The 20,150-nt window shown below is 38.2% G+C and overlaps 1 protein-coding gene across 4 annotated transcripts in view; it reads right to left on the reverse strand.

Annotated features, from left to right (window-relative positions):
* Positions 1–20,150, reverse strand: part of GLCCI1 (glucocorticoid induced 1) — a gene marked incomplete at its 3' end in the record, with an annotated part of 53,562 nt that overhangs the window by 13,019 nt on the left and 20,393 nt on the right. For 2 of the 4 annotated variants that reach the window (XM_080339171.1, XM_080339173.1), the window contains exons 3-5: positions 11,579–11,665; positions 4,430–4,543; positions 1,290–1,442 (exon numbers count right to left, since the gene is read on the reverse strand). In XM_080339171.1, coding sequence (XP_080195297.1) covers positions 1,290–1,442; positions 4,430–4,543; positions 11,579–11,665 — 354 coding nt within the window. Of the gene's footprint in view, positions 1–1,289; positions 1,443–4,429; positions 4,547–11,578; positions 11,666–20,150 lie in introns of all 4 variants that reach the window. The other 2 variants (XM_080339172.1, XM_080339174.1) reach the window with 1 other exon arrangement.

Raw genomic sequence — 20,150 nt, forward strand, 5'->3', positions numbered from 1 at the left:
GAGCATCTCTGGCCCCAGTCCAACAATGCACTTAAGTATGTGCTTAACTGTTCGGCTGGACCAGAGCCAGAACATTGAGTAACTTACAAGACCGAGTTCTGCATCCCAAGTAAGAAGCTGTTAAAGCCCAAGGACAACATTTATGAAGATGATTTGTCTGATAAACAAATGACATGTTCTCTAACCATCGGAGATTACAACTCCAGCCATAGCAGCACTAACGGTGGCACTGTAATACATACGTTTTTATAATCTCTTTGGAGATGGTGCCATAAGGTTTATTGACTTGGGCTGTCTATTTCAGTTTGCATGTTATTTTCTTTATTTCCCTGTTACAACACACCCCCTTTCTAAAGGGATGAGACAGCCTCAGGAAAGCAAAGTTAGCATAAAACATCTACAACTACAGTATTTCATTCTTAAGGCTGCTTTGTCCACACAACTAAGTCTCCGGAGAAGGCAAGACTATTCAAAAGCTTTTGAAGTTTACTGCCCAAATGAAGAACTAAAAATATCAGGTTTTGAAATCTTAAACCTCTGATTCAAGTTTTATAGCTTGACTTGTGCGTTGAATTGCTTTTACATGACCATTCACAAAAAGAAAAAAATAAAACACATACAAAACAAAGCCTACATCTTCGAGAAGATTAGAAAAAACAGAGTAGTTTATCCCACAACAGAAAATTTTCATTGACTATTTAGGAAACAGTGGCTGTAAACCAAAGATTTCCCATTTTAAATGTCATCTAAGTACTCCAGTACTCTCCAATGACAATTCCACTGCTCCAGTTCTCCCACACAAGGAAAGCTGTTTGTCAGTATTTCCCATACAGAGATCTCCCAAGACAGATCACAGCGGTTTCATGGAAGTAAAACCATTCACATTCAGTTTATGGAAGAAAAGCATTAAAACCAAAAAGCAGAGCATAGCACAGAAAACTTAAGTTTTGCCTAAGAAAAAGGATGCAAAATGGAGAAAATAAACTACTCTCCTGATCTCCAATTACTTACTACTGTAGTCTGAAGTATCTAAATTTTCAAGTACTTGCATTTTGCACAATTTTCAAGTTCTCTACAGAAAGTGCATTCTAAACATGTTTGGCCAGAAGCCCTTAAGAAATAAAAACCACCCACCCTAAACCACTGATGCAAAATTTTCAAATAAACAGTTCTTTGAAGTAAATTACTTGCAATTTCAGCCACAAGGAGGGTTTTTCACAGGGAAGGTTTCCCATGTGTTTATAAATTACAAAGGAAAAACAACCATAAACATGTTAATATAAGTTTACCTTGGATACTTCTTCTTTTCCACTGTTTTCCTTAATGAATACTTTTTCCAGTTCGGGGCTTATTCCTTCTACATTACACGGCACACGTGAAACAGTTGATTTTGGCACTGAAATGTTTGACAACGGCATAGGGACTGATCTGGAAATAGAAGCCTAGAAAATAGAGAACAACATGATTTGAAGTTGGAAAACAGCATAAAGACAGGAGTCTGAGATCAGTGCTAAAAAAACTGAAAAGTAAGAAGATGTGTATTAATTTTGCCAAGTAAAGATCATCTTCTAGATGGCAAACATAAATAAAAATAAATGCTTGCATAAATCAAAAGCCACTAAAATCACCTCTACTTAACTCAAAGTTTTCTATAATAAAGCATTCTACTACTTCACTTATCAGTAAGTAGGCAGGTATATGTACTTTCCTACAGCACACCCAGTGGGGCAGGGGGAATACACAGGGTGCTGATGCTGATGGTTTAACTGGGATCCAAAAGGCATTTCCCAGCATTCCTACAGCTTAACCACTCAACTGAAATATTCGCTTAATGCACTTTTATTCTCTTTTGGTTGGCTTTAGTGAACAAAAAAATAAGGCATCCATTCTGAACCTTTACTTTCATTAGTACATAGCTTTTCAGAACTTTGTATCAAAGGTCTTAAAAGAAATAATTTGGAGCTTAAGAATCAAGCATGGAAATAAATACAGGTCTGGTTTTCAGAAAAAACTGTTGGGGTGAAGCTCTGTTACCAACAGGAACCATTCACAAGAGTGCACACACATGTTGCACAGTCAAGCTCAGAAGCTTTACCTTGGCAGCAGCTACAAAGCACAGATGCACCTACCATGCCAGCCATGAGCAGTGTTTTCCTCTTGTTCACAGAATCACAGGATGCTTAAGACAAAATGTTCTTGACAAACGAACCTTGCACAACATGCAGCTCCAAAGGTGCATGTCACTTGTGTTGAGGCATTCTCTGACTCTGACACGCTACCTGCGGGACGGCTTCCCACAATGGTGACAAGAACTGAGAACTTCACCGGCCTCATCAGAGAACACCTTCTCAAGAAATCAAAATGTTGCACAAGCCATGACAAAGTGAGCTCCAAGTACTAAAGAACTTCAAAGCATATGTCCCAGGTACATTTCAGTCTGTGCCAAAGACGGGTTTTACTGTGACTATGAAGAGTGGCACAGGTACCTGCAACAGCTTCCTTTAAGATGGAAAGCAAAACCCTTTTCTATACCTGGTGTAGTGGGATCCTTTGTTACAGAGGCATAAGAGTTTCAGGAAGAATATCAATTTCTCATACGGCTTCATCACAAGATTAGGTTTTAACCAAACAGAAGAAGGACCATAAAGGATCAGCCATCATGGTCAACCTGTTCTAAAACACTAGTTATTTTGAAAAGCAGTCAGGAAATAGGATGACAGAACCAATATTTCAGGAGTTCAAGTAGTTGCCTGTAACATGGGGTCCAAGTTAAGGATCCACTGTAGGTTACATTTAATCAGGACTCCAATGTCTGCACTGTCAAATGCTACAAGATTAACTGTTTTCTGCAAGTGGCTTAAGGCTCACAAAGTCATTGACTGAACCTCACCTGAGCTTTAAAACTCACCCTTGGGTTTCAATTTGACTTGCTAGAACAGACACTGTATTAGGCATCCTTGATTGCATCCTGCCGAGAATCTGTTTCATGGCCAAGTAATTTGGTCAGGTAATTCGTCCAAAGCTATTCTTGATATACGTCAGCATTTTTATAACAGAAGGAATATCAATATACTCTGAGCAAAGGGAAATTTTCTAAGCTGGTAAAACATGAAAAAGACCTGAAGTGAAAAACTGTCTTAGCCAGGCTAGTGTTAAAATGATTAGCTATATTAAAATTTGCCTAAACTCACACATCACTTTGAAAAGTAGGTTACGTAACAAGACAACAGAAAACAGAAGGCGTCAGACTGGGAGCCTGAGCTTAACCTCTCAGAGCAGAGGATATCAAATCCATAGACTGATGGCTGGAGAGAAGCCCTGTCATCACAATGCCCATTGGTACAGAACATGAGCACAGTCATCAACATAATACGCATCTAAGATTCTGCATCCTAAAGATGATGTCTGATTGAGGTTTTACAGTAAGTCACAGTGTCTAGAACAAGCACAGGCTCATGATGATAGCAATTTTTTCCACTTAGTACGATGGAAACTCTCAAAATATGCTATAACAACTGTACTGTAACACAGCACTGCAACCACAAACTCTCATGCTACAAGACAGGATCCTATATTGACAATGATTCTGGACTACCGTAACCACCAACAGGTATGACCCAGACAAACCCATGAAGAAAACAACTTTTATCCTGCAGTGTAACAGATCCCCTAGTCACCAAGGATGGCGTACTGTGAAAAGAAACATCTTTGATTTCAGCTGAATTTAAATTCAAGGTGAATTATAACTTTCTTCTTAGAAAGTAAATACCACAATATTGTTTTTCTTGACATCATGTGGAAATTGCCTCTCTGGCAAACGGACGAATAAGTGCAGTATCAGGAAGGTTCCTAAGATGGGACAAGGGAATGATAGTTTCCCTCAAATCTCTGGTGATACAGTATTGCTGTCTTTTACTGATGAATACACGGTAAGGTGAATTACAGGTCTGTTTGTAACAAGCCAGTTAGTGTTCTGCTTGCTGCTCAAAGACTGATCAGTTGTTGGGCTGCCAATCCAGACTGTTTACACCCTTGGTACTTTTTTTCTTTTTTTAACCAGCTCAGATGAAATTGGGTTGTGAAACTGATAAGCAAATACCTTCCAGGCAAGCAGGGACTTTTGATAAGTGTACCACAAAAATTAGTCTTGGAAGCAAGTATGTATTCCTGGAAACGGCATCTTATCTGGCCACGCTCAGAATTTTTACAGCATTTTAATATATTTTAGTTGCTATCCTGCTGCAATTCTTTTTTCATTATATGATGACTATGAGATAAATTTCAGTGAAGATGCAATGGTATCAGGTTGTTAAGCATTACAGTGTACCACGTAAGAAAACAAACAGAAGAAATACAGGAATAAACAGCAGGCTATTCACCCCACCCTGATAAGGTAGGAGGCTGTTGATACAAGCAACTGTCTACTTACCTGAGTCTGACTGATTGCTATGTGGTTGCCATGGAGAGGTGACTGACGTTCTTTCTCTTTACTGTGACGACTACTCTGCTTACTGCGCTGAAGCTGCTGCCTCAGTTTGGCAATCTGCTGGAAAGAAGTTCAGGTGAAGTGATAATGAGTTACCGAATGGATACCTGCCCAAATCTTCCCGTATAAAGTGAATCACAGATATTCTAAGTCCTCTTTGGAGGATTTTACAAGCATATGGGATTGTCCTCCCTTGAAGCACGAGCATTAAAGCTTCTTCCTGTTTATGAGATACTTTCTCCAAAGTATCTACCCTAATTGCCAACCTGAATATAACAGCAGGCTTAGTTTAAGTACTAAACTTCCCCATTTACAAACAAGCACCATAATAACTAATGCGAACAGACAATATGCAGCAGTTTCTGGCCTATAACTGGTTTAAACTGGGGACTATAAAGCCTAGAGTTTAATTCATTTGACCTTAAACCAAACCAAAGTTTTCCAGTCACAATTCTGCATAATAGCAAAGAGCCTTCACAAACAACTGGCAATCAATATGCATTACTCATCTTGGAGAACTTATTTAATATATTTAATAACATTTCCCTGCAGGCTAAATTATCAGAGATTCGCAACTAAAGCCATTATCCATTTGACCTGCTCCTTAACAGAAACTAAAGAATTTCATCTGGGAATTCTTCCACTTATTTGTTCCTCCTGGATAATTTCTACATAAAAGAGAGTATTTATCTCAATAAGCATTGTCTGAGAAGTTTAGACTATGTGCAAATTCACTCAACATGTACAGATACTGCCTTAAGATCGGTTAATTTTTTCCTCTGTGCTCAAGTCCCACTCTCCTGCACGCTCAGCACACACAGCACTGCCCCATTTCATTTTTAACTCAGCTAGGAGATACAATTTTTAAAAACCCGAAGGGTAAGTAAGGAGAACCGAATGCACACAAAATTAGTATTTCAAAGAACTTCATCAGCCGGAACGTAACCTTTCTTTCTGAGTGACAGCTTACAAGTACATGCACTCTGAGGTTAACTCCAAGTAGTTAAATATATCACTAGTGCTCTTGCAAAGCAACTCTGTGGTGGAGAATCACTTCACATCACTCTTCACAGTGCCAGAGATGACAGTGCTTGGTGAAGAGGTTTGGATGGAGCTTTGCTGTGGAGTTTTCTTTGTGATTTTTCTGGTACCACTCACAAAAGAAGGATCTACTTTAAGGTTTTATATCAAGTCTTGCCACAGCTTGTTACCCATATTCAGAGAACCGCTACTCAGAAATGGCTGAACACTTTGATCTTTCAACAACAGACAAACAGTTCAGATTTCCAAAAGGGTCTGTGTGTATAGTACATCCACACAGAGCCTGAATACAACTGAGTTTCTAACACAGACAAGCTAGATTTATAGAACTGGGAGACTAATCTCTTGATGAAAGGTGTAACTCAGGCATCATGCTGGAAGAAACTTTGAAGGAGTCTGAAGAGATACTTCATCTCTACAAAAAACAAACAAACAAAACACTCACAAAACAAAGCAAAAAAAAGTTGTCCAGAATTTCCCCATTCTCCCTGTAGCAATAGTGGCAATTAGGAAACCTAGCTACACAGAAAGATGAATAAGCAAGCAGGTAAGTATACAAAGATTTATGTCTTGCATTAGAATGTAGGAGAACAGGGAGAACAGGGATAAGTTTTTAAAGGGGAAGATGAAGATTTAAGAACAGAAGAGAAAAACAATGTCTACAAAAATAATCAAAAAGCAGGGAGAGTGTTGTATATAAATCTTTCATTCCTGCTGCCTGTCAATGCTGTGTATTTCCTCCTGGTTCAAAAGTTAAAATACCCTATTTTTTTTATTTAAATGAAATCTAGCTTTCTGACCTTTCCTTGGAAGCATGCTATTAAAAAAAAAAGATACATACAATTCCACCTCAGAGATCAGGCTGACTGATTTCTGTCACAAACAGCTTGCAAATCTTCGAGAATATAGCCTCTCAGTGTAAAATTTAGACAGTGAAAACATTAAATGGGAGAGTGCTGATAGGCTGGTATGTCTCCATAGGCCAACCAAAACCTTGAAGCTCTGATATCCTGAAAGGAATCATGGAGCCCTAGAATCTGAGGTTCTGTCACTTCACAAGTATGTATGTATAATTTGGCAGGCAGTAGGTTCTTGACAGTTACAGAAAGAAAAGGCTTCTTGGGTGGAAAAAGAAAGATTCAAACTTTTTGAAAAATCTGACCGTGTATCTGGAGCTGACAGGATCACTAAACATGCAACGCAGTGGAAAAATATAATAGATACATCTTCTCATAATTTGTCTTTAGCCCTGAATTTGAAGTACCGTAGCTTTCCATGATGTGGTAGATATCATCACACACACAAAAAAGAAAGTAATGATGGACACAAACAGGAATCTGCCATTTCTTATTCATCCTCCAGACATGGCAGAGAGAGAGTTTACAGCACAGACAACCCAGCTTCAGAGCAGCCACACTAAGCAGGCAGTGGCACCTAGTCCATGGACAGAAGAATCCTCAAAACCAAAATATGCTCCATCTTTCCACCAATGGGAGTCCAGTGAGTCTACCATATACTAAAGCTGATCTTGAAATCTCAATAATTTTCTTTTTCTTCTACAAGACCATCTTTTTATTGCCAATTATTTTCCATCTCAAACTCAAAGCCACAACTACTAAGAGGAACAGGGAGCTGTGCTAGCTTCCTGGAAATTTACCTTCACCTTCTCCCTAAGCAGCAGAGAAGCACAATCAGAGCACCAAACATAACCAAAATGAGCTGCCGACAGGTATGAGGTACACTACTCCCAGGAAAGCAGACATAACTTGTGCAGTGAGGAAGCGGTATGAAACATATGCCTTCATGGCACCTGTTTTACCAAGTACGTCAAAGAAGAAGCAGATCTTGTCTCTTGGGCACTTGACAGATGCAAGTAATATCAGCTAGGGAATTTGCTCTGCAAAGAAAATGAGGCCAAGTGCCTGGTATCAGGAAAACATGTACTTGAAGATCCAACCATTACAACGGTGTAAATACTCTCTGACACTGGACCATTCTGGGCAGCAATATAGGTATTTCGGTTTGGAATATAAGGTGGGAAAAGAATAACGTGCTATGCAGCAGGAAAAAACAAAAGTGCAGTAACAAAACACTCAATTTTAATGGGGCTGCTAAAAAACAGAAAGGGTTTGGGACATTATTTTCCTCGTGTGCCCAGAAACAGATCACATCTCACCATTCCTGTCCAAGTGCTCATTAATATTTACCAGCCAACAGGTTGCATTTCTACAATTCCGGCTGCACAACATAGTAACTTTACTGCTGAACAAGTCACAAACTCCTTATTAATGAGAGTGAGCTCTAACTCATTCATGAACCATTTGCTAACAAACAAGTTAATCAGTAGGTCAAAGAGTAAAACAAGCATTAGAAATTCACCCTAAACCTTTGAACACAATCTTTCTATTGGTATATGAAAGTGCACATAAAAAGTGCAGGCTCTCATATTTGATTCTCTTTTATTCCAAAGTCCTTTTCAAGTCTCTGTGAGAGCAAAAGGGACCTTGCAACAGGAGTTTCCTGGTGTCAGTGTAACAGATGCAGCACACAGAAGTGCTTAAGGGAAGAGAAAAATCAGTTGTCTGAAATTCTGATGTCTTTAAAAACCCACATGAACTGAAAACTACTTCTTTTAAATTCTGGGTTCTTCCAGCGCTGGATAAATTCCAGTTCATGGTAAGCTATAACTTAAATTGTCCCTATTCAACTTCAACAGAATTTCAAAGTAATTATTCCAGTTGAAAGGGGAAAAAACACCAGTGGTTCAAACCACTACTTGGTTTGTGTCCAATACAAAGACTCTGATAGCAATCTTTATCTCCCATCTAGATGTGTATCTATTAAAATAATGTTAAAGCACCCTGGCATTATCTTACAAGTTATATTCAAGACTTCATAAAAACAAGCAGTAGAACCCTTCAGAATAAAAAAAGAAATTGTCAAGGTGGTAAAAAAAGGTACACTTTATCATTACAAAGTTCATATTGAGAGCTGAGGAGTTTTAAACTTTTTTAACAGATCCACTACAAGAAAGCAAGCATTGCCTATTTCACTCCTAGACAGATTCAGTCCTGACACCCAACTGTTTCAGTTCAAGGACAAAATTTTCAGCTACCCAAAGTTTTTTTTATGTGGTAATACAAAATTCATTTGCTTCCTTGGGATCTTAAGTCTATACATTCATTTTTAGGGGTTTTTTTAAATGCAAGTCTTTTAAAGAGAGTTCCCAGTTGTGTTAAATAAATGCATTTAATTGTAATAGTATTCAAACTAAGCGAGGAAAAAATATTTTTTTAAACTTAAAAGCACATTGAATATTCTATCAAAACCAATTAAAACTATGCATACAAGTATTTGGCTGGCTTACAGTATCAACATGACAAAAAATACATGCTAGAAATCATTCCACTGTTGGAGCAAGAAAACATGAACCCAAACTGCCAAGACAAGCCAAGGAAACTGTAAACAGCTACCTACTTGTTTACTGTCAAATGATATGGGAAACAATTGAAAATGCTGAGCAGAACTACTGTTACCTGTGTTACTCATAACAAATGCAGTTGCCCAGGAGAGGTGATTCCTTTATTTCCATTACTTCAGCTCTTGCTTTCAGTTGCCTATACCTTTGTCAAGTTTTCTCTGAAGTCCACCATGCAACATTCATCTCTCCTATCCCCTTCTCATCAGAGATTTCAGCACAGGTATGAGAGTGGTTTTAAAAATGAGATTAAAATGGAAGAGGGATGGAAATAATTTTCCCATTTTATGTGCTAATACACATTATTGTAGCTTTTTACCTGGGAAACTGTTGTTCAAAGTTTGGAAGAAAAAGCCAAACATTTGTCTGAGGATCCTTTGTGGTGAGAACATGCCCCTCTATTCCCTTGGAAAAGTCTTTACATTTGGCAAAGTTTTAGCAAAAATTTCAGTTTGGACGTGTTCAAGGAAGATGTTTGGAACTGGCAGCAGCATTTGCTAGCAATTCTGTCTCTAGTGGGGCTTTACAGTTTGAATAGAATTGCCCCAGAGAGTTTTTCTTTCCCAAAACTGCCAGTTACTGTAGCACAAACAAACTGAGTGCAGATACTCTTGGTATTGAACAAACTCAACACCCACCACAGAGGCATTAAGTAGCCAGTCAGAGAAGCTGCAACCAGGACTTACAGGTGAGAGAAAAAGGGATAAAATAGAAGCCAAACAATGGAGAGACAGAACAGACAAGGAGATGGAAAATAACTGAGTAAGATCTCAAGTAAAGGAAGACAGACGAGAACTGGCTGGATAAAGCATGCAGAACGACATGGGAACTATGAACCCAGGGAACTACAAAGGGCAAGAAAACTGGCTTGAGAAGCTGGAGAAAGAAAAACAGAGGAAGGGGAAGAACTATAAGTTGCAGAAGACAAGGACAGGTTTTGGGATGAACAACCATTGTAAAATTTGTATAGAAATAATTCCCTTCCACACACCCCATTTTTCCATTACTGTGTTCTATCAGAAAGGAGCCGTGAAATCCATCGGCCACACATTCCTTGTATTTCTCTTGTGGTTTAGTCCATAACGAGGATGGCAGCCTAGCACAATGGATCACTGTTATCAAATGGCAGAGACTCGCTTACATGCTGAAGGTTTCGCTATCACTGGCAGTCACAGCCCTGTGGTGAAGAAAAGCTGCTTGTTGCAGAACTTGATCAGGAACTGCCAGAAGATGAAGGATGGTCTCTCAGTAAGAGCAAGCAAGCATTATCCTGGAAATACAGATGCTATTCCTTCCCCTGCTACAATTCCTTTGTGCTGGTAGGTAATGTTTAAGCCAAAACTTTTAAGACAAAACTCCTGCACTAATTTCCGGGAATTTAATCTGTGATTCTAAGTGCTTGCTCACAGCTGCAGACGAAAGCACCCAGACAACTGAAGACCTCTGTTCTAACAAATCAGCTTTGATGGCTTTCATAACAGGTACTCAAAACGACAGGAATAGACAACCCTTTCTGGATTGACCTCTCTTTGGCCCAGGTCCTCAGTTCTAAACATAAGGCTACTGCCACCACTGGAATACAAGATTATTCTGTATTTGTCACGCCTGATTTTAAAATTCAGGTTACATTACTGCTTTTGACAACTATTCCTCCTATCAGTGATGGTCTGGAAGAAAACTACAGGTTGCCAGTAACATCATCTCCTCAGACAACCTACACATTTCTCCTCGTTTTTTAATAGGACATGTCCTATTAAACAGGGAATGAGAAGAGGGCATGCAAAACGCCCAGAGCGTCAGGGGAAAGTCCCATCCCATGAGAATATGCTGCAAGATTTATTTATTAAAAAGAAAGGTGTAGGTCTTGAAGAGAAGTTGCACCCTTCCTGACAGCAGCATGAGGCTGACTGTAGTTATTAGGTAGCAGACAGAGCCAGAGTTACAAGAACTCTGAAGAGAACAGAGTTTACTGGGACAAAAACTGAAATATTGTCATTTTGGCTGAAATGGAGACCATTTTACTGTATCTATTTTCTCACGATGCAAATCCACTTCACTTGTGGTGGGCTCCTTCTAGTTGCAACTGTAGTCTGCAGCAGAATATGTATGATTAAAAGAGCTTTGCAAGTAATCATACCATCATTGTATCAACATTTACCCTCCTCTTTAATTTCTGAAAGTGATGTCCTCTCTATCTCTACCCTTAAACTTGAATGAAATTTCCAAACAAGAATACGCTAACATAGCAGCTTTGCCTCTTTCAGGAGAGCAGCGGTTAAGAACAGAAAGGTAGCTAAGGTAACTCTGAGCAGAAAATTAGGAAGCAACGAGCTGGTTCCTCAGCACACACTCTGGCCACTTGGTCACAGCCAACACTGTAGTAGGAAGTGAGGAAATCCAACAGGCATAAAATAACAACCAGTCTTGAAACAACTCTTAGGTTTAAGTAGAACTTGTTTCAAAAGCAACAGAGGGGAGGGAAAGGGTGTAGTTTCCTGGACTTCAGATAGGGATTAAAAAATGTCTTGGGCATACTCAAAACTTAAAAGTCTCCACTGTGCAAAACTTCTCACCTCTTTTAGTTGATCAGCACTTCCCCAGGATGCTGAGCGCTGATGTGATCTCTTTTCTGCTCCTTCTTCAGCCCAACAGCTAGGGGTCTAGAGGGAAAAAAATAAAAAGAAAATATACTGTACTGAATTCTCCAGGTAAGAAAAGCTTTCGGCACAAATAATTGATTTACTCTTTCTGCAGTGTCAGAGTTCAGGCGTTATACGTGAAGAATAAATTTCAGAATCTGATATGCAGCAGTAATAGTCTCAATACATAAACACAATTTAGAAAACTAAGGCTTTGCAAATGTGTATTTAGAAGGAAAGAGGCCTGACAATCATAAAAAAACCCTTACCTGGCTACCCCATGTGCGCTTTGGCATCCATTTCTAGTTTTCACCCAGTTGACGGTTTAGAAAACCATGAGATTAAAAAAAATAGACTCAGAGACCAAAAGCCAGGATTCACTTCTCCCACTTGTTTTCCTTAATCCCTGGGCCATATAATCAATTCCTTCTTGGTAACTCTGACTTGATACAGAGTTTGATACCCCTCTTACTACTTTTGGCACCAACCTACACAAGCATAACAGCGGAAACTGGGCCTTTTCTAGCCTTGTCTGCAAGCCCATAAGTTCAGGGACTGTCCTTGGATGTAGGAGCTATAAAGTTAAATGCCAAAGACTGAGAAGGGTCTGGAAGCCAGGTCTCCCAATTCCTCTTTATTCACCAAAAAACTATTACGAAAATTGAGGGTATCCACCAGCATTTCTGAATAAGAGTCACCAGCTGTCAGAGGAGCAATAGGAACATCTAAATCCGAGGAGACTTCAAGGTATGAACCACGTAAGACTCAGGGCTACAAGCACCTATATAAATTAATTAAAAGAAAAAACAAAGGGGTTTCTTTCAGCAATTCCTACTAGTATTAGCTCAGTATTTCACAATAAGGCATCAAGAAATAAACCAATATCACTAAAAGCAACTAGAATTTAGCAGTGAGGTTTTTCAAGGAGGGGACCACTGCTGATACTTCTCCAAGGAGACAGGACCCCAGCCCAGCAGGACAGGTAGGATCTGGGATCCACCTCCCTGCAGAACTTCCTTCTCATGCATGGAAACCCTGCTCCTTCACAGCTTTCCTAACTCTTGCTTCCCCTCTAGCGTCTAGAAACTTCTGTAACATGCACACACATGGCAGACACTGTTGTGCTCTGGGAGGAGGCCGAGCATCACCTTGGAGAACACCACAAGACCACTATCTATAGCTCCTCACCCTTGCTGCCCTGTGAAGGGAGGTGGAAGCCCCCTCTGTGGCCAGGCCACTCAAGCCAAGCCCACCAGGCCAGGCCTGGAACCATAAGGCACTGACATGCAGCTTCAGGCCACAGGCTATACCTTCATAGCTATAGTATTGTACGGCCCACAGCCTGGCACTTCTAAGTGCCAATATTTAATATGCTAAGTCATTTTGTGTCTTCTGCCAGCTCTGCACTTCCCATGGTTCTGGTGGGGCTTTTTCTCCACTATTTTTACACCATCAGGAACACTTCCACCAAAGACCCAGCAATTAGAAAGCAAAATGGAAAACATCAGTAACAAGGTTTTTGCTGCATGTTCCCAGAAAAGAAAAAACAAGTCTTTATAAAAGTTAAGAGTTCTGTGTATTTATTATATGACTCTCTTTGTGTAGAGTCTGGGGAATAAGCCGGAAGATAATGTGGTTATGAAATAAAATCAGTAAAAAGAGTAAAGAGTTATCACAGCTACTTAAAACTATGAGGAAAACATGGGAGTCCCTCAGTCAGGCAACCTGTGACTCTCGTCACCCAAATCAGAGCCCCTGCCACACACATGCACATGTGTGTGCATCCTCTCTGCATTTTAGCAGAGCCACACTCTAAATAATTACTTGTTCTTGCAGATTGGGTACTTACCACCTCCCTGAAATTCATGTGAAAGACACTGTATTGCTTTTAATATTTTTTTTTTAAATGCTGAGGTGGCTTACAGATTTCTAAAGAACTGGAGAAAATGAGAGAAATTTGCTCCTTTTTCAAAATCATAGGCTTTCATCCTCTATTTTGATTTATTTTCCAATTAAAATTGTTCTTCTGTTATTTTACTATACTCTAAGTACAGCTGGAACCATACTCTCATATGAAATCAATGCAAAGGGAATTCTTTGAAAATTTTTCTTCCAAAGAGGGTATTCTGAACACAACACTGCTCCATAGTTTGGGAAACAACTCCAGGCTGAAATACAATAGAAACAGGCATTTCAGGTACTTAAATATTTACCTGTAGTGCAGGAGAGTGTACCAGGGATCACTACAAGCTTATAGGCTTTCAACTACAGCTTAATAAACAGAACAGAAAAGGCATCAAGCACCTAAAAAGCCTAAGTGAGTTTCTCAATAAAGAGAAGTACACTGTTAAAAAAATGTAGAAAGCAAGAGCTTGCTTGTATTTTTTAATAAGCACAGATATTGATCCAGACAATAAGAACAAAGCCAAACAACTTAATCAACACTGTTGACTATTAGTAGAGAGAGGTGGGAATCCCTATATTGCAGTTGATTTAATCAGAAATTAAGAATATAAAACATCCACTCACCTAATACTGAATTTTTTCATTTCTCAAATATACTTTGACACTCTTTTCCATTCAAATACCACCTCCCTTGAGACAAAGATTACTCTGGTAAATTGAGTCAGGGCACAAACTTTAAAAATATACATAGAAGTATCAGTATACAGGGGCTAGACTGTGTCCCTCAATTTTATTTGCAGTTATTAGACTACAAATACTATATGATGTTCCTAGCACAGTACTCAAGTCAGGCAATGTTATATTAATGTGCTATTTTTACTCAGATGGAAAAAAAGAGAAAGGTTACGTTACTATAATATTATAGCAAGCCAGCCTTCTTCAAACCCTAGAAATTGCTGCTTATAATACATTGTAACCCACATTATATGAAGACAAGTTTTGGATTTGTAACCCCAAATTCTCATATTCAAGCAAAAGCTTAAAGAAAGGGGGGCAGGGGGGAGAAACAAAAAAAAACTCCACAAAACAAAAGCCTCAAACAAACCCCACACTTGTTACATTCAAATAGAAATTCTGCTTTTTTTTAAGTTTAGCTCATGTATGGGCACCTGGTTATCTCACTTGAATGTTGTCATTTACATCACAAATAAGATGGGGGTGTACAGCACCCTTGATACACTACATTTCATGAAAATAGCTTTCCCATCTTTATTTACAACTTTCACAAAACAAGATTATCCATGGAAGCCTCCATTTGAAGCTGCGAGTGTATCTCCCATGGGTTAAACATACTAAAAAAATAATGGAAGTAAAAAAGTAACTCAAAATGTATTTGAAGAAAAATGTATTTGAAGAAACAAAACCAAAGTTGATGTACCTCAAGTCAGAAACACAGTAGGAGAGGTCACAGGCACTATCTGTGAAGCTGGTAATATTTCAGAGCTGAAACAAATTTACAGCATCACTTAAGTATGAACCGAACTCCATGAAATGGAAGGACTATTCCTGCAAGTCTACATTCAGAAACTAAGATTTAGAACATTTTAGGAGGAGAACCTTGAAAACACTAAATAACACATAATGTGGCTTCAGAAGGAGAATCACTGATATTCCAAAACATGAAGGTTCATGGTCCCAGACCCAGTTGACACAATGCTTAAAGCATGCACACGGGATAGGACATGCTGAGAACACCACATCTGGCTGTTCTCCTCAGTCTTAATGTAAATCACAACCACCATTGTTCTAACTCACCCAGCCTTGTAGAGATTAGCATTTCTTCCAACGTGTTTAGCAATTCTGCCTTGCTTTTCCAGCTATGTCAGGGATATACACCTACATTCTTTCCACTTCATTTAGATCAAAATGACTGCATGGAGTACCAACCCACCTAAACCTAAAATAAGACTGAATTACTCTAAATATCTCACATTTTATTGCCAGCCCTTCACTCTAATTACTATACCTAGCCTGCATTCCAGATTAACTACATTGGGGGATGGGTGCAAAGATTAAGAACATAAGTCTTACTTTTACAGGGGAAGCAATAATGTTTTTGAAAAACTTTCACATTCAAAAGAAACGCAACAATACCACTAGCAGACAAAGCCTGATGAGTCTTCAGATGTTTTCTAAAGCATTCAAAGGCCCTCTAGAAATTTTATAAAAACAGCCTAAAGATCTAGAAAAGTTAATTTGACTACAGGTGACAACTCCTCTTAAACATCAGACAGGTTAAGAGAAGTCAGAATGACAAATTCATAGTTACATGACATCTCTCCCTCCTTGTCCTTTCCCCTAACATATGTCATTAAAATATCCCATGAAAACAATGGTTAACTAATACACCAGTAAAAAAGCTTCAGGTAATTGAGCCTCCTGGTTTATTATGTTAATTTTTAAGCAACAAAATCTCTACCCAAAAGGAAATAAAACATTATTCAGACAACTAATGAGAGATGGCTACACTAAAGCCTTGACCTACACACAAGAACAAAAACGTATTTTACCCAAGCATTCCAGTTTAATAACTCCACATTATTTTTAAGATTAGAGAAGCAAAAATTCTGACAGGCATTTTGCACACTTTCTTCATGTCTCTTTGTGCAATTTGTAATTGCCATATACAATGAACAAGGCATATCCAGTCATATTGGAGTCCAGCTTAAGAATTCGGGGTGGGGGGAGCGGGAAATCACTGAATCATATTCCACTTGGTTATTTTTGGTCATTTGTTCTTTTCTTTGTATTGTTCAGATTGAGAAAGATTCCACAGATTCTTTAACTTGCAATATCTTTGTTATGACACCAATATCATGTTTAGCCCTAATCTCTCCTTTTTAATTTTATAAAAATCTTTAAAGTTATTTAGCTACTGCCAAATAATTATATAAATAAATTATAGTGATTATCCAAATGTTTCTGAAGATCCTGAGGTCAGGCATATCCATTTCAACATTGTATTATTCCTCAAGCTAGAAAGGCATAAATTCTTACATGTATAGCATGAAGGAGAAGTATACAAAATTGCTCAGTGCTTCCAACAGAGAGGGAAAAAATGGAGAAGGAAGCTATACTGAGCTTTAAATGGTCTTAAGGAGAGTTCAAATTTTACTGAAAAGGAGAGGGAAGTAGGACAGTAGAAGAAATTGGGAAGGGGATCACAAAGTATATCAACATATATAACTTCCTATAATAGTAAGTTTCCCTACATTTCCAAAATACTTAAAACACTACTAAATAAAATGGCATACCTTTGATTATTCAAAACTTGCTGGTTCTCAGAGGTCAACTAGTTGCATGCATATGCACACATACACACACACGTATAAATGCATGCAGAATTCTGAGACCTGGAATTGTACAAATATCACAGTGCACAGTGCCACAGCACATTTTTCCAAAAGCAAACATAACAACCTCACTTCTCTTCAGTGTTTTCAGTCAAAACACTTGAGACACACATATACAAACTAGTTATTACCCTCCAAGATGCAACAGGAACTAAAACATACACACAAAAAAATGTTTCCTCTATTTAAATTATAATACCCTTCTTTTTTTTTAATCCTGGTTTAATTTTAGACAAGGAAGAAATATTTTGTTCATAAGCACTACATAGGTTCAAAGAACTTAACTGAGAAACAAGAAGTTGTAATAAAACTCATTAAAGGTTCATCTGATCACAGCAAAGATCAGAATCTGACTTTTGGTTGGTTTTTTTTTTTAATCCAAGAATTCTAAGAAACTTGAAACAGCCATAATCACCACCTACATGAAACTGAAAAAAAATGAAGATTTTAAATTAATGTTTAATTAGGGACAATAAGTACCCTTGAAAGAGAAATAACTATTCCACCTACAACTTAAGTTATACTGACAGTATTGTTCATGAGTTTAGAAGTAAAACAATTAATCCTCCAATGCAACATGCTCATACCAAAAAAACACTATTGATTTTCATTATCTTGGTTTTATTTATTTTCTTTGTTACCATCTCCCACCCTGCTAAACTACCAAGTGGTATTATTTTTAGCTACTATAATCTATATGAACTCCCATGAATTAAACTGTTACGTAGCCAAACATGAAGTAGTGGAAGTATTTGTGCTGGTACTCAGGTAAAGAGGAAAGTTTTAATTTAATTTAACTTGCCATTCATGCATCCTATCAACAACCTGGATCTCATCTTTAGTTCTTGGAATCAGCTATACTTCAAACTACATAGAACTCAAATAACAAAAAACCCACACAACCAAAGCATAAGTCAATATTTTATGATCAAGTTAATCTACAAGCGTCCCTAGTGAATATTTTATTTCAAAAAAATGGAATTCACTGTGCCGATCGCATTTTACATATTCATATAGTTCCAAGTAGTCAAGACATTTTTTTCAACTCAAACTAAGCATTGCTAAATGCTTGATTTTTGCATAAAAGACAGCTAAGATATCCCCACAAATCCACACCATGAAACTTCCCTGCCCTTCCCCTTTGAAAAAAATACTTCACCTTGTACTGACAACAGTACTTCCTTTCCCCTCCATTAAATTGGATTATGCTGAAAAGGTACGACTCTTTCTTTCCTCCCTGAGCTTTGTTTCTGAATGAGGCGAAGGACGGCAGCCAACAGGTCAAATAACCTAAACACTTACTTGAGCTCACTAGGAAAGCAATTTTACTGCCAAATGCTTGGAGCTCAAATATTTATAGAACAAGTTTGTTTCTCTTTTCTGTAACTGGTGAAAAGGTTTGTTTGTGAATGTTTAAATATTCTAAATTTTCTATTCATAAGGGTATTTGCAAAGTTTGATACGGATGTATGTTTTAAGAGAGAGGGGTTAAGAAATACAGTAACTACAAAGCATGCTACTGAACATCTCTTGAAATTATAGCTTCAAAACAGATGACCTTCAAGGCATAAAACTATGAAAAGGAAGTTACCTTGGAAGTAAATCCGGGATTAAGATCTCTTTAGGTAGAACTTTCATGACAGTAAAGACAACTGCCTGCTCTTCCTTTTTGCTAAAACTGGCTGGCTGGTTTCAAAATGAATGAGTAGGATATGAAGACAGCATTTTCTTAAAGGTTCCCACCACAATTTTTAAATGTCTCCAGGAACAATTTAAATCATCGCATTCCCAAATTCATTAAACCCGATTTCTAGAACATACAGACAGATCTTCTTTCTTTTCTAAGCATTCTATGCTTATTCTTTCCCCATCACAGGACCTCCTGGGTGGCATTACGGTATATTTTAGAGATGTGGAAAATTATTTATACATTCTAACTTGTCCTGAGAAATTCAGTATTACATAGAAGACTAAAACCTAGTATCAATGTAAAGAGCTGCTGCATTTGCTCTGTCCAATGGTGGCAGAATGGGAGACAAGTATATTGCAAGTCAGTGGAAAACAAACAAAACTTACACCTACAAGTGGAGCTATGACAGAAAATCCTTGATATTTTAATGGTATCATATACATTTTAACAACATAAACTTCCATTAGAATGGTTCTTAATGGCAAAAGAGAGTTATAGGCAAAAGGCAGGATGACAGAAATACCATTTTTCTTTACAGGACACCCATGACAGCAATGGAAAGAATCATGGTACAAGACATGGAAAACCAATTTAAAAGCCATCCCTACCTGGCCTGTAGATTGAAAATATAACCAAAGACAGATAATTTCTTCACGTTTCCAATTTAGTTTAGAACACAAGCTCAGATGACTTACTCTATATCCAAATAACACTACTGAAAAATCCAGAATGCACTCCCTTGCTAATAATTTGGGTTTTTTTAGAATTCTATATTTTATACCTGTTGGGTAGGGATCAACCTTGTAGGCAACAAGCTCCAGCATGAGGAAGAATCAGGCAAGAAAAACCATTCAGCTTTGTAGCCAAAGAGCACTAGAGCCCTATGAATGCCACAGTAGCCCCCCTGCCAGGGGTTCCTGCTCAGGACAGAGCCCTGAGGAGGAGCCAGGGGTAATAACCTCAGTAGCCTTCCCTTTGTAGCTGGTGGTGAGGCTCTCATTCTGACGCCTGGCTTCAAGAGGCATCTCTTCCACAGAGCATTTTTGTTTGTCTTTCTTGCTACCAAGCAGCAGAGGGAACATCTCAAGTCCACATTACTTACTCCCGGCTGCTGCTTCTGGATTTCCCTTCTAGTGACAAACAGATCAATTCTTCTTAACAGCAGCCTCTCTCCTTCTCCTCCCCCACAAACACACTTTTAAAGACATACAGATTTATTACTACAATTTAGTAAAATCTTAAGTTTGTCAGCCACTTCTATTATAGAATCTTTGGGTTTTTTAAATAACAGGATAATTTTGCATATAGCAGCTTCAAAATATACCAGATACAAGCCTGAGATTGAAATCTACATATTTAGCCTCAACAGAACTGCCCACATACAGAAAGTTATTTTACCAACTGTTTTCTAAAAGCATAAAAATATTCTCTGTCACATATGTTACTGAATTGACACTGATTAAAAAGCACTACTGTACCCTATTTTTAGGGCTTTATA

Source organism: Nesoenas mayeri (assembly GCF_963082525.1).
Source record: "Nesoenas mayeri genome assembly, chromosome: 2".
NCBI lineage: Eukaryota > Metazoa > Chordata > Aves > Columbiformes > Columbidae > Nesoenas > Nesoenas mayeri.